This window comes from Copadichromis virginalis, linkage group LG10, assembly GCF_057382275.1.
Source record: "Copadichromis virginalis isolate Kocher_CV1m ecotype Utaka linkage group LG10, C_Virginalis_male_GT1.1, whole genome shotgun sequence".
Lineage (NCBI taxonomy): Eukaryota > Metazoa > Chordata > Actinopteri > Cichliformes > Cichlidae > Copadichromis > Copadichromis virginalis.
The window spans coordinates 9,193,168-9,208,238 of record NC_140627.1 but is presented as its reverse complement, the minus strand read 5'-3'; the positions used below and the strand labels follow the sequence as shown (position 1 = coordinate 9,208,238).

Below are 15,071 nucleotides of genomic sequence, written 5' to 3'. Positions count from 1 at the left end.
GCCACATCATGCAGACACACACACATGCATTCAGTGACTGTAACCATACAGCTGTCCCCTTTTCAAAACAGTAACTTTATAATTGCATGCTTGTGAGGCCTTTAGGGGGCATCTGTAAAGTGTAACTATAAAAGCATGGCTCAAGCTCTTCTGCGCTGGTTTAGCTATTCTCACTTTCGTAGCAATTAAATAGCATCATATACCACAGTAGATATGTGTAAATGTCACAGCCACATCACAACCCAGCATAGCACCACTTCTTCCTTCTCTTATCATTGGTTTAGCCTCTCACCCTGAAACTGCAGCTGGTTTTAAGTTGAGCTAACCTCTAACGCCATTTCTTAGAAATTTCTTAGAAACTCAGAGGATATTGATTACTGCAGTGACTTAGAGTTGTGATTTTGAATTTCTGTCCTCAGGACCCAGAGTTGTTGTTTTTCTATCCCATCAGGTAGTTAATTACATTCACCTGGCGTCACATGTATGGATCAGTCGCTGATTCGATTTGTAGAATGAAAATCAGCAGCCCTCAGGCCCCGGGGCAAGGATTGATGACCACCGGCTTAGAGCAACAGTAAACAAATACATGTCACATCTTTAGCATCTCCCTGGAGCTAATGCTGTGTTTACAGACGCACTGATGTACCCAAAAAGATCTTTAATGCAGTTCTTATCCCAAACACTGTCTATTCCTCTCTATCGATCAAACTGCATTTTTATGGCACGTTCTGTACAGGACAATGCAGTTCAATGTGCTTAATTGTGACTGGGAGATATAAAATAAAACTGTGTTTGGGGTGGCTGTAGCTCAGGTGGAAGAGCGGATCAGGCATTAACCAGAAGGTCGGTGGTTCGATCCCAGGCTGCTCCAGTCTGCATGCCAAATATCCTTGGGCAAGATACTAACCCCATGTTGCTCTCCGATGCATCCATCGGAGTGTGAATGTGTGTGAATGTTAGATACTTAGCACTTAAGCTTAGAAGTGCTTGTGTGAATGGGTGTGACTGGGTGAATGAATCAGCTGTATAAAGCGCTTTGAGTGCTTGGACAGAGTAGAAAAGCGCTATATAAGAACCAGTCCATTTACCATTTAAACATTATTATGTGCAGTAAAGAGTTCAAAACAAAACTTTATCAAGAGACTGTGTTATAATGATAATTATCATCACTGTGGCACAATACCACAATACCATTAAAATATGTTTTATATTGCATCACCACAAATATGATCCATCCAAATACATTATCCCATATGTATATACTGCACTAACTCTTGCCTATGACAGCTTCTTACTCCATGTCCACTTTTTTCTGTCATTTGTAATTATCTTTGCATTTCTGTCTTGCGTACTCCAGTTTTAATATAAACTGACCCTAATGTTCCCTTTGGTGCCTCAATAGAAGTAGTAAACATGCTTGAAGTAAGATTTCTCAGATCACAGTGCCCTTTATAGTTCATTGTCCCACCTATTTTCCTAACCACCTAGCCACTCCGGGGGTGAGGTAGTGGTTTTGTAACCTAGCCCAGCTGTTACTGGGTGAGAGGTGGGAGTACATCATGGACAGGTCGACAGTCCATAACAAGGATGGTTAATTGTTTCATACTTCATGACCAGATAATGGAAAACTAATGACAGTCCCATTATCCTTATCTGTGCTTTCTATTAAAGCACAGATAAGGGGCGACCGTGGCTCAGGGGGTTGGGAAGCGCATCTGTAACCGGAAGGTTGCCGGTTCAATCCCCGTACTCTCTGGTCGTTGTGTCCTTGGGCAAGACACTTCACCTACCGCCTGCTGGTGTTGGCCAGAGGGGCTGATGGCGCGATATGGCAGCCTCGCTTCTGTCAGTCTGCCCCAGGGCAGCTGTGGCTACAACCGTAGCTTGCCTCCGCCAGTGTGTGAATGCGAGAGTAAATGAATAGTGGCATTGTAAAGCGCTTTGGGTGCCTTGAAAAGCGCTATATAAATCCAATCTATTATTCCATCCATCCATCCATTCGCTTCCGCTTACCCTTTTCAGGGTCGCGGGGGGCGCTGGAGCCTATCCCAGCTGTCATAGGGCGAGAGGCGGGGTACACCCTGGCCAGGTCGCCAGTCTGTCGCAGGGCCAACACACAGGGACAGACAAACATTCGCGCTCACATTCACTCAGACATTCACACCTAATGGCAATTTGGATTTTCCAATTAACCTATCCCCTCAAGCTGCATGTCTTTGGACGGCACGGTGGTTAGCACTGTTGCTGCACAGCAAGAAGATCCTGAGTTCAATTCCAACATCAGGCCGGGGTCTTTCTGTGTGGAGTTTGCATGTTCTCCCCGTGTTTGCGTGGGTTCCCTCCGGGTACTCTGGCTTCCTCCCAATCCATTATTATTATTACTTGAATATACTCTTACTTGAATATTGTATATTGCATAGCTTTTTTTTGTATACGTAAAATTGTATTGTATTTATTTAAATTTTTACTTTTTAATTATTTTATTTGCATTTTTCTAATCACTAGGGTTTGAGAGTAACGCAATTTCTATTCTGTGTATGTCCTGTACATGTGGCAGAATTGACAAATAAAGTTGACTTGACTTGACTTGACTTGAATATACAATGCTATGTGAATCTAATAGCTCTTAGATTCATATTGTAGCTTTCATTTTGCATGTTACCATCTAAAACAAAATGTTTAGGACTCTTAGATTATTTCCACCTTAATAGGATGAATCCAGATCAAAGCAGTGTAAATTTCCCCGGTTTCGTATAATATATGGGAGGAATCTAACACACGTACCCATGACTCACGAGGGCCTCCCTTGCTGTGAGCTCTGTTCCCAAAGCGTATGAGAGGGATGAAACAGGAAGACTGTAAATAACTTATCTGTTATACAGAGAGTCTGCACCCTCCAAACAATGGCCCAGAGGAAGTGTGTCCTCCGAGCTCCTCTCCTGTTATCATACTCTGAATATGCTGTATGCTCCGTGCACGAGGTGATGATGCTCTGAGAATCACATAACTAAAACCAAACAAACTGGACGTGCTGCTATGCATGTCCTTCATGCAGAGGAGATCAGAGATAGCATTGTTGTTTTGAAGTGATTCAAGAAAGAAGATCCTCCTAATATCAATGACTGGACTCTTCTGCTGTTCTGCGTCTTTCAAATTTGATTAAATTTTAATTATTTTTCCTTTGATTTTATGACCTAATGGATTTCTTTTTCACTGCATGGTGATGTTGTCAAGAGGCTGTTAGTGCTTCTACCTGAATTATTAGCACTTTATGCTGATTATCATTATTTTTATTGAAATTATGTTGCTCTAATTAATTTTTTTAAAATTTCTTTTACTTTTTTTTTCTTTTTTTCCTTGTGCCTTCAGAATATCGATGTGACCAACTTCAGCAGCAGTTGGAATGATGGCCTGGCTTTCTGTGCCCTATTGCACACATATCTACCTGCCCACATCCCTTACCACGAACTCATCAGTCAAGATAAGGTAGAAAAATACAGGAACGCCTAGCACACATGCAATCACGCAAACACGTACACACACACACAGTGGCTCACCAGCAGTTAATCAGAACCGCCTAAACAACGAAACCCATTGGAAATTTATATATTGCATTTATAAGTTATAAGTATTTATAAAACAGATGCAGATGTACATTATCAATTGTATTTACAGGGAGTGCAGAATTATTAGGCAAATGAGTATTTTGTCCACATCATCCTCTTCATGCATGTTGTCTTACTCCAAGCTGTATAGGCTCGAAAGCCTACTACCAATTAAGCATATTAGGTGATGTGCATCTCTGTAATGAGAAGGGGTGTGGTCTAATGACATCAACACCCTATATCAGGTGTGCATAATTATTAGGCAACTTCCTTTCCTTTGGCAAAATGGGTCAAAAGAAGGACTTGACGGGCTCAGAAAAGTTAAAAATAGTGAGATATCTTGCAGAGGGATGCAGCAGTCTCAAAATTGCAAAGCTTCTGAAGCGTGATCATCGAACAATCAAGCGTTTCATTCAAAATAGTCAACAGGGTCGCAAGAAGCGTGTGGAAAAACCAAGGTGCAAAATAACTGCCCATGAACTGAGAAAAGTCTAGCGTGCAGCTGCCAAGATGCCACTTGCCACCAGTTTGGCCATATTTCAGAGCTGCAACATCACTGGAGTGCCCAAAAGCACAAGGTGTGCAATACTCAGAGACATGGCCAAGGTAAGAAAGGCTGAAAGACGACCACCACTGAACAAGACACACAAGCTGAAACGTCAAGACTGGGCCAAGAAATATCTCAAGACTGGTTTTTCTAAGGTTTTATGGACTGATGAAATGAGAGTGAGTCTTGATGGGCCAGATGGATGGGCCCGTGGCTGGATTGGTAAAGGGCAGAGAGCTCCAGTCCGACTCAGACGCCAGCAAGGTGGAGGTGGAGTACTGGTTTGGGCTGGTATCATCAAAGATGAGCTTGTGGGGCCTTTTCAGGTTGAGGATGGAGTCAAGCTCAACTCCCAGTCCTACTGCCAGTTTCTGGAAGACACCTTCTTCAAGCAGTGGTACAGGAAGAAGTCTGCATCCTTCAAGAAAAACATGATTTTCATGCAGGACAATGCTCCATCACACGCGTCCAAGTACTCCACAGCGTGGCTGGCAAGAAAGGGTATAAAAGAAGAAAAACTAATGACATGGCCACCTTGTTCACCTGATCTGAACCCCATTGAGAACCTGTGGTCCATCATCAAATGTGAGATTTACAAGGAGGGAAAACAGTACACCTCTCTGAACAGTGTCTGGGAGGCTGTGGTTGCTACTGCACGCAATGTTGATGGTGAACAGATCAAAACACTGACAGGATCCATGGATGGCAGGCTTTTGAGTGTCCTTGCAAAGAAAGGTGGCTATATTGGTCGCTGATTTGTTTTTGTTTTGTTTTTGAATGTCAGAAATGTATATTTGTGAATGTGGAGATGTTATATTGGTTTCACTGGTAAAAAGAAATAATTGAAATGGGTATATATTTGTTTTTTGTTAAGTTGCCTAATAATTATGCACAGTAATAGTCACCTGCACACACAGATATCCCCCTAAAATAGCTAAAACTAAAAACTACTTCCAAAAACATTCAGCTTTGATATTAATGAGATTTTTGGGTTCATTGAGAACATGGTTGTTGTTCAATAATAAAATTATTCCTCAAAAATACAACTTGCCTAATAATTCTGCACTCCCTGTATAGTACTGTGCAAAACCCCTAGTTTCTTCACGTTTTGCTTCCATCGAGCCAGACTTTCATGTGATTTTTAAAGTGGTCTTGAACAATAGTTCTCTGGGCTTTTTCAAGGTCTTCTGAACCTTTTCTTTGGAAATTTTTTGGACTGCTTTTTTTATTCATATGTTCCGCTGTGCGTCCTTAAAGGTCAAGCACATAAGAAGCAACACCTGAAAGTCATGTCCTTAAGAATCAGAAAAAGAATCCAGCAAAGATCTCGCACAGAGATGCTTCTGCCCCCATTAGTTTGTCCATCAAATTAGACAAGAGCTGAACTGGTGATTGAAATTTTTAGGTTCAAACCAGGAGAGAGTTATAGCAATGAGTGAGCAAGTGAGCAAATTAATGTATAAATGTAAATTTATTAGATTACTTCAATTAGTAAATTGCACTTTGCTGTTTTTTGACACTTTTAATCCTTAATGCCACATTTGGTTCTTTGTTTATCAGTCATGTTAACTCATGTTTGGAGCAGTACTTACGCGAGGCTGAATTCACACTGTTCTCTGTGAGGAGCACTGACTGGTCATCAGCAGATGAGCTGATGTCAGGGCCCAGAACATGTAGAGCATGCTCTTTAAGCTGTTTTAACCTTCAAACAGCTTAAACAGGTTCTGCATATCTGCAAGGTACTTTGCAAACTGCCTCCACCCTGGCACCTACATTCATATTATACCTGACTTGATATATCTGACTATCAGTGTCATATCTGTTGTCACTGATGCCTGCTGTCTTCTGTGATACTTCTTCCCACCAGTGGCTTTCCATGTATGTTAAACAGAAGATCATACGGCCTGATATCACTCACTGCAGATCAGAAAAATCTTTTGACTGTTGTGGTCCTGACTAAAGTACCTTCTATTAGGTGGTCTATCGGGTAAAGTTGGTCTCTAATACTTTTAGTGTCACTGGAGTCTTCACGTCATCAGATCTTTGTCTTCTCCATGCACCTTGGAAGTGGGTGCCAGAAAAAAAATGTTGCTAAAGTATGTTTTATGACATCATTGCTGTTTTAAAAGAATTGCAGTTTTTATTTTCCTCTTTTTTTCCATTGCAAACTAGGTTACTTTGCTATCCAAAGTTTGGACACGCTTGTCACTTCTAAATACGTGACCTGTCTAATTTAATGGGGTTTTTTTAATAGCAGAGAGAAATAAGATAAGCCTGGAAATAGGGCTGGGCCATATCATACCGTTCACGGTAATACCAGTATAATGTTGGGCAACGATAAGAAAATGAAATATCGCGATAGAATATGGGTAAGTGCCTTTGTTTTCATACTCACATGGCGGAAAAAGCATGGCGGCGACAGAGAATTAGAAGCGCGAAAGCGGATCGTTGAATGAAACTGATGAATTGGTTTGTAAAATGCTGCAACTTCAGTGGTGTGGAACTCGTTTAGCTTTCGTCCGTCAGATACACAACAAAGCACTATTTTTTGTAGAGCACGCTAGCGGGCTGTCGTTATTACCGCGTTTTTTTGGAAAATATGGAAAATACTAAAAATCAATCCTTTGATTTTTCTGAAAATCGACAGTGCCCCTTATGTATGAATTCTGGTTGTGTTTACTGACCTCGAAACAATTTTATGTGGTACACGGCACTCGAAAATCTGTCAAATGTTTCAGTACGACTTTGCTAAGCTACAAACCTGCATCGCTTGATGGAGCATTACGGCTATCGTAGACAGTAGCCTTGCGGAGTGATACGTACTGTCTCTGTATCTATGAAGCGCCTTGAGGCGACTTATGTTGTGATTTGGCACTATATAAATAAAATTGAATTGAATTGAACGTAATATTACCGTATTGTGTGTATAACCTCTTTTTAAGTTTTGTGGATGTTATACATGGTTATGGATATGTCGGACAATCAATTTCCACTGCAAATGCTTTTTGGTTAAACTGTCAGCAAGGAATTTGCATTTGCACTGTTAATTTTTTATATTATATAACTTTAATGCACATAAAAAAACAGCTGCTTGTTTAAGTGAAGATACATTGATGTTTTATTTGGTTTTTGTAGTTGCTGTTGTAAAGTATTTTGTCTAGTCAGTTATATCGTTATCGCAAATTTTCAAATGTGTATATCGTGATAAATATTTTTGGTCATATCGCCCTGCTCTACCTGGAAATATACTGATCTTGACTTATTTATATATTTATCTTTATTGCCTGTTTTACTATTTTAGGAGCTGCTCCATTATTAATTTTTTTATATGTGAAATGATTTAATATTGTCTTATATGGTATTCCAATGTTTAATGCAATCAGGGTCATTTTTCTTATTCTTAGGATGAATTCTCTCTCACAGTGATCACTGGGTCATAACCCACACAAGCTAATACACACATATTTGAGCAAATTTCTGGTTTCATATCAGCTTGTACGCTGGAGTAAACTCACATGTAGAGAAATGTGCATACTGTTGGAGGTTACTGCAGCACTCTCTGACTAAATGCTGAAAAAAAATTTCCACCTACATAAGATTAAGTGACAGACAGATATTTTGACGTATATCTGTCTGTCTTCTCTGAATTCCAACTCAAATTCAGAGAAGCCGCTTGTAATTTTTTTTGTTTTTGTTTGATGAACTCACTCTGCCTGCTTTCATCTTTTTCTTCTTCAGTCTCAGGATGAATGTTCTCTCTGATTAAGGCTGCAGGGCAAAGCGCACGTTCAACCTGACAACTCAGTCTCCAGAAGTGCACATAAAGCTCCAACATCTTGTTTGAGTAGAATGTCAGCCATAAAAATGATCAACCTCTGATGTGTTCATGTGAAAGATCACCAGGAGGGCGATAACAGCCCTGTAATACTCTGATGCTATTTTGCAGGAGAGATTTTTTCCATCATTAACTTGCATATTACCGACTTCCTGTACATATATGTTTAGGTTTTATAGCACTGCCACATTGTTCATTTTGCAGTAAGAGACAGCCTCAGTATGAATTATGAATGTAGCCATTTCTGTAGTCTAAGTGATTTGGAGCACTGAGCAGCAGTTATAGCTCAGTGCTGACGGCTGTGTAATGCAGACATGCAGGTGGTATATACAGTAGTGCTGCAAACAATGTGGCTCCTCTCTGGGGACTGTGGGTCCTTCACCCCACCGCTACAAGATTAAAACAATAGACAAACACCTCTGACAAGGCCCGACACATCCTACGTGACAAATTAGTGATGCAGGCGTGGGTACACAGGGTTATGTCAGTGTGAAAGTATAACATTAAGTTGACGACAGAAACATTGCACAACCCATCTCTCTGAATAATTCAATTGAGCTGCATTGCCTTTAATAACTGTTGCTGAGTGACTTTCCCCAAGGCCCAAACACCCACCTTCCTCCCAGTGTAATCTGTCCTCCCAGTACTCCCACTCCTGCCCTCCTTCACCCCTTTATCATACGGAATTTTTAAGAAAGATGACATTATAGGCGAACCTGTATTTTAGGTGAAGGTCTGCAGCTGCAGAACTAATTATTAAGAATTCATAATTTATCAATTCGTCATCCCAGCTGTGATGATGCCTCAAGGCAGTTAATATGAAGGTTTGAGCGATCACAAGAGTTTCTATTCATGAGTCGGGGGGGCCTGTGCTCTCGGTACGAAGGAAAGAAAGAGAAAATTTTAACCCGAGTTTAGAGTGAAGCATAGCATTCGTACTGAATGCTATGCTTGTTGATGAGTTTGACTTTCTATCAGCAGTGCTCACATGGAGGGGTTACTTTGTTCTTTACACTCATCATGTGCTTTCTGTAGAGATGTAATTATACAAACACAAATAGTTTTCTGTTACAGGCTTCAAGGGGATCCAAATTGGATTTCCTGATAGCTCTCAACCAGTATGGCTTTAAACTTATCAGATAAACATGAGTGAATATGCAGCTGACACAAAAAAGCAGAGGCTTATGTAGGCTTCAAACGGTCTCTTGGGATATTGTATGGTTTATTATGGTATTTGTGAGCTTATTGTTTCTGATTCTTCCTCCATGTGTAGTGTTGCAGAATGACCGAGACGTTCACATTTTCTCTGTTTCCTGATATGAGCGTTTTTTGGGTTTTTTTTTTCTTCAGGTCCGGAATCTGACTCTAGCTTTCCAGGCAGCTGAGAGCATTGGCATCAAACCCTCCCTGGTGAGTTAAACCACACCAGACCTCACACAAACACAAACACACTTGGAAAACACAGAGCTTTTGATTAGACAAACTGGAAACAGACCACTTTGATTTGCTAAACTTTTAAGATATGAAACTTCAGAACAGAGATTGGCCCAGAAGTGTGTTCCAGTACTCTTCCTTGGAAATAATCTTTTGAAAACAACTTAGTTTTCAGTAGTAGTCCAAGGCACCCCAGCCATCCATCATGGCCCAAAGACATGCACGTCAGGTGGATTGGTGACTCTAAACTGGCCCTAGGTTTAGAGTCACCATCAGCTGTGAATGTGAGCGTGAATGGTTCCCTGTCTCTCTTAGGGAGCATTGACCTTTGACCTAAACTAACAGTGGCCATGAACACAACAGCCTGACTGCACCAGGACAACATAGCTCATTACTACAACCCCATTTCAAAAAATGCTGTAACACTGTGTAAAATCTAAATAAAATGATGTATCAAATTGCCCATCTGCCGGCCTCTATTTCCAGATGTTTACAGTCTGTTGCTGATAGAAGAGGAGATGATGTCAGTGAGAAACATGTCCCTATTTCATGTTTCACGTTTTTTGAAGTGTGTTGCTGCCCTCAACTTCAAAATTACCTTATTTTTTTCTTAGCGGTACATTTTCTCTATTTAAACTGTTGATATATTTTCTGTGTTCTATTGTGAATAAAATGTGTCTTTTACTACAAGAATTGTAATTGCCTTCTGTTTTTGTTTATATTTTAAACAGAATCCCAACTTTTTTGAAGTTGGGGGTTATATAAACTTCACCCCAATTCTGCCCTAACTGCCTAGTCTGAGCTTTAAATAACACAAAATTAGTATCATTCAGTCTCTTATGTCCTCCCTTCCTTAGCTCCTTCTCCATCTGAGAGTGGATTTATCAGACACTGATCCCGCCCCGCATCTGGACCTTTAACCTGCAGACACACTGTGATAGAAACTGCACAGAAACACTTTGTGTGTTTGGTGTTATTTCCTGCACCCACTGAAATGTTGCACTTTAAATTAGCTACCAGAGAAAAGGTACAACTTTCATGCTCACACCCAGTCTAAAGCAATGCCAGGCTGCACCACATGAAAAATGAAATCTCTTGGTATTATTTATTAAACTGAGATTTATCATATGTGAGTACTCCTTAAACTGGAGGAACGCCATTCCTGATATTTTTTTAAGCCCAGGCTAAACCAGTTCTATGTGCATTTTGTAAGAAACAAAAGTACAAGTAGTATACATATAAATCAATAACGAAGTGATCACCTTTAGGGTACTACAGGTCACCCAGGGTGGCCTTAACATCTGAATCAACATCTGAACTTCAAGACAAAGAGCTTTTTCACAACAGCCATTGTAATGGAAAATATAAGGTAAACACAGGTGTTAGTCACGATACACAGCCTTTTTTAATGCCCGTGTTTATCTAATATTTCATATCACTGTGGCTGCTGTGAAATAATGTCTATGCAGGCCAATGTTGGGCTTCTGTAGGAGTCCCTTTAGGATGTCTGCTTGGGACATTGTAAGAACAAGAACATTGCAAGGTGATTGATATCACTTGCTTTACCTGTGGTTTTAATCTTGTGGCTGACTGATGCAGACTGAACACTTTCAGTTATGAGACAAAGGAAGTACTGTGTGGGTAGCTGAGCCATTAATTGGGAGGTTTGTTTGAGGTATTAAAGTATTAAACTACTACTTTAATGAACATTTTTAACCTTGATTTCTCTGTAAGCTTGCAAATTATTAATTTGGGAAAAAACCTCCTTCGTCACTGTGTACGGGAATGTCAATACTTCTCACAAACTCGGCTAATCTTATTCATTGAGTTGGTTAGATAAACCTTAGGCCTTGCAAAATGGGGAAAAAAAATCATAATCCCGTTTTGGCTAAGATGTTATGTCTAAAGTTTGTTTTCTGCAGCGGATGTGAGTGACGTCTTCTTCCCTATGCAGGCTTACCCACACGAAAGCACAGACGGAGGCAAAACAACAGCACTGTTTTAGAAATCGTCCTTACGAAATGATCAAAACCGATCAATTTTCGAAGAAGACGACTTCTCTCTGACTATATTTTGGGATAAATCAAATATTTTAGTTATGAGTGTTACTGCCACATGTAAAGACTAACTCATTCCATTGGTCATAGACCCAAGTTATTCCTAAACACACACACCCACACACACAGACACACACACACACACACACACAATCACTAAGGTGTGTACAGTTTGTGTGCTTTCGGGCTTTTTGCCATGTTTTTTCCTTCATGCGTATATGGTACTCTAAACACAAACGTCATCAGCTTTAAGTGTGTTGACACTAAAGAGTTTAATGCTAACCAGGTCAAGTTTCATTTCTTCCAGGACAAAAAATTAGTGGCTTTGCTGAAGTAATCAACTGAAGTTTGGCAGCCTGTGGGAATAAGCTTTACCAGAACTACTGAATTCTGATGTAAACACACACCAAGAGCTGGACCTCAGTAATGAAGTGAATTGGGCATAAATGGGGCACTGAGGCTAAAGTTCACATTACTTTGTCTAATCAGTCTCCATTACATGCTTGTGGTTCCAAGCTTGGATACAGAAAAGTTATTCCCATGTCTGTCAGTTGAAAACACTATAAACAAATAAATAGCTGCATCCTATCTGGTAGTCTCTGCTGATGTTTTTTTCAGTGTTAATTAATCCTTTATAAACAGCCCAGGAGGATATTTCTCATCCTGCCTTTAGGAGGCTGAGACATCACGAAGCTTCTCTGTAAATCTGAGCTAAGGGGAGCGGCTCGATGTGGAGTCATGTGAAAGCCTCGTTCGCTGTTTGAGTCACCGGTGTCTCCAAGCAGCTGACTACTGACAGCTGCTCGGAGACTCATTACGCTGTAGATTTATATTTTGCGAACTGCCCTCAAAATGACCCAATTTTCCACCACGTCCATCTTCAGACTTCATTAACATTACTCGGGAAATGCATACAGTAACTCAATAATGAAGTCAAATATCCTCTACAGCCAACCTGATGAACGCGACTTAAACCAGTGTTCTCAGTTTTCTTTTTCTTTTTCAGTTTTCGCCGTCGCAAACAGAAAAAAATTAAACTAAACAACTTGTCACAGACACTCTGCTCTGTCTGCTCTGTCTCTCTTCAGATATCACACTTAAACACTAAAAGCTCCAAGATATGAGTTTTATAATAAAATGAGGATTGCTGCAATTCAATTCAGTTTTATTTACATATTGCCAAAAATACACCAAAAATAGTCACCTCGAGGGGCTTTATATTGTAAGGTAAAAACCCTACAATAATACAGGGGAAACCCCAACAATCATACCACCCCCTATGAGCAAGCGCTTGGTGACAGTGGGAAGGAAAAACTCCCTTTTAATAGGAAGAAACCTCCAACCAGAACCAGGCTTAGGGAGGGTCACCCATCTGCCACGACCAGTTGGGGAATTCAGGAGAGAGGATGAAAAACACATTGTGGAAGAGAGTCAGAGATTAATAATAACTAATGATTAAATGTAGAGTTGTGTATAAAACACATAGTGAGTGTAAAAGGTGAGTGAAGAAGAAACACTCATCATGGGAAGTCCCACAGCAGCCGCGGCCTTTTGCAGCATTAGTAAGTAACTATATGCTTTATCAAAAAGAAAAAGTGTTTAAGTCTAATTTTAAAAGTAGAGAAGGTGCCTGTTTACTAAATTTAAACTGGGAGTTGGTTCTACACAACAGGGACTGAAGGCCCTGCCTCCCATTCTACTTTTAAATATCCTGTCCGTACTCTCACTGCAGCCTCTTGGATCAACTGAAGCACTTATATTTATGTGACATTTAGATTTCATAGAAATAATTACCACCCATTTAATACACTTTAATGCTGACATGTAGACAAATACAAACTTTTCTTATAAAAATTGTGTCTGCTTGGCCTGTTGGTAGCACTGTTGAAAATGAAACGTCATTCCTTAACTACACTCAACTTCCAAACTGCTGTTCATTCACACCTATCTCTGTCCCAAACAGGACATTAAGGAGTTGATGAAGACCGACAGGCCAGACTGGCAGAGCGTCATGCAGTACGTCTCCCAGATCTACAAGTACTTTGAGACCTGATGGGTATGTAGGAGGAGCTGGAGCCTGATGAAGGGTTTTTCTGTCCCATTTTGTGAGCCCTACAACCTCTTTTGAGACCGGGCTGATGATGCCACGTTACCCCTGCTCCTGCTCGACACTGGAGACGTGACCGAGGAATTCTGTTATTTAAAGCTGCCAAATCCACAGTCGCTGCTCACGTGTTCAGACAGAGACTGGAGTCACTTTTCAGAGACTTTCAGCATCAACCAAGCATTTGATCCACAGACACACTGATTATGCTGAAAGACACTATTGAAGCTATGTAGCAGTTGACAACACAGTTTACAGAGACTTGACAAGTGATCCAATTTCTTTTCTTCCCTCTGTACAAAAATCAATGCGTCGTTAATGCTTGTTCATTTTTCAGATGCTGGCTGCCTCTCATCATTAGGTACAAGGTGTTTTTTGTTTTTTAGTAATACTGGCTGCCAGGAGACAACTGCCCAGTTTTAGAGAACTACAAAGTCTGCACTAAGTGGCTGTAGGGGTGGTGGCAGATCATGGCCTGTTATGTTTGGATATTTTTTTGCATTTGTTTTTGCTTTTTTCCATGCCCTGGCTTCTTTTCTTTTTATTCTCTAGTGTAAGCTTAGTGTTAAAAGCTACTTTGTTAGGGTTAGGAAAAATTGTAGTTTGGGTTCAGATGTTCTCCTTCAAAAACGTAACATTGAAAAATGATGAGTATGGGGTAGTAGCTGTGTCTTTTTGACGCTATAACCGGGTGCATCGAGCCCTGTTGCCAAAGGGACACCTTGCATAACTGCAGGGCCGTGCAGAGAGGTTTAAAGGGGCGGGTGCTCAAAGTTAAAAAGGGGAACATTGAACCAGGCTGAATAACAACAACACACATTCATCAAGAATCTAATATGGGCAACAAGGCAAAGCAAACGTAGCCGATGTTTTACCTGATGGGTACAATGTTGCTGTTGAGGGGTTGCTGCTGCTCCTGCTGCTGATAGTGCTGGAAGGCAGGGCTGTGTTGATCTGAGACTGTAGACATTAAAAAGTCCATAGGAGAGATGGTAGCTGATTAAACAAGTGTCATGAGATAATAACAAAATGCAAAGATTGGTGACAGCACTTGGAACCATAAGGCAACAAAAACTGTTAGAAATAATTTAGGCTCTGCCTGTAAATCACTCTTTGCTTCTCTTCTTCCTTCCATCCCATCATTTCATATATCACTCTCCACTTGCTGTCTATGTGAGAACAAGGCACAACTTGCTTTTGCAATAAACTATAATCTAATTATCCACATCTAACAACTCTTGCACTTAATCTAAAATAAAATGATGACAGAAAAATGTTATAGCCCTGCCTTTAGTAGCCTCACACAGCTCCTACTGTTTCCTCCTCATGTCCTTTCCAGGCATGTCTGGACAATGTTATATCATGAGTAATATATATATATATATATATATATATATATATATATATATATATATATATATATATATATTTTAAATCCGTCTAAATAAAACACACACATCCACGCACACACAGTGACATTTTAGACCTT

General features: G+C 40.3%; 1 protein-coding gene across 4 annotated transcripts in view; it reads left to right on the top strand.

Moving 5' to 3' along the window:
• The window catches only part of specc1 (sperm antigen with calponin homology and coiled-coil domains 1), a 79,136-nt gene extending 64,172 nt beyond the window's left edge, over nucleotides 1-14,964 (top strand). For 3 of the 4 annotated variants that reach the window (XM_085469700.1, XM_085469701.1, XM_085469703.1), the window contains 3 exons: nucleotides 3,370-3,486; nucleotides 9,338-9,397; nucleotides 13,442-14,964. In XM_085469700.1, coding sequence (XP_085325826.1) covers nucleotides 3,370-3,486; nucleotides 9,338-9,397; nucleotides 13,442-13,531 — 267 coding nt within the window. In that variant the 3' untranslated portion in view covers nucleotides 13,532-14,964. The remainder of the gene's footprint in view (nucleotides 1-3,369; nucleotides 3,487-9,337; nucleotides 9,398-13,441) is intronic. The other variant, XM_085469702.1, reaches the window with a different exon arrangement.
• Nucleotides 14,965-15,071: the final 107 nt, after the last annotated feature.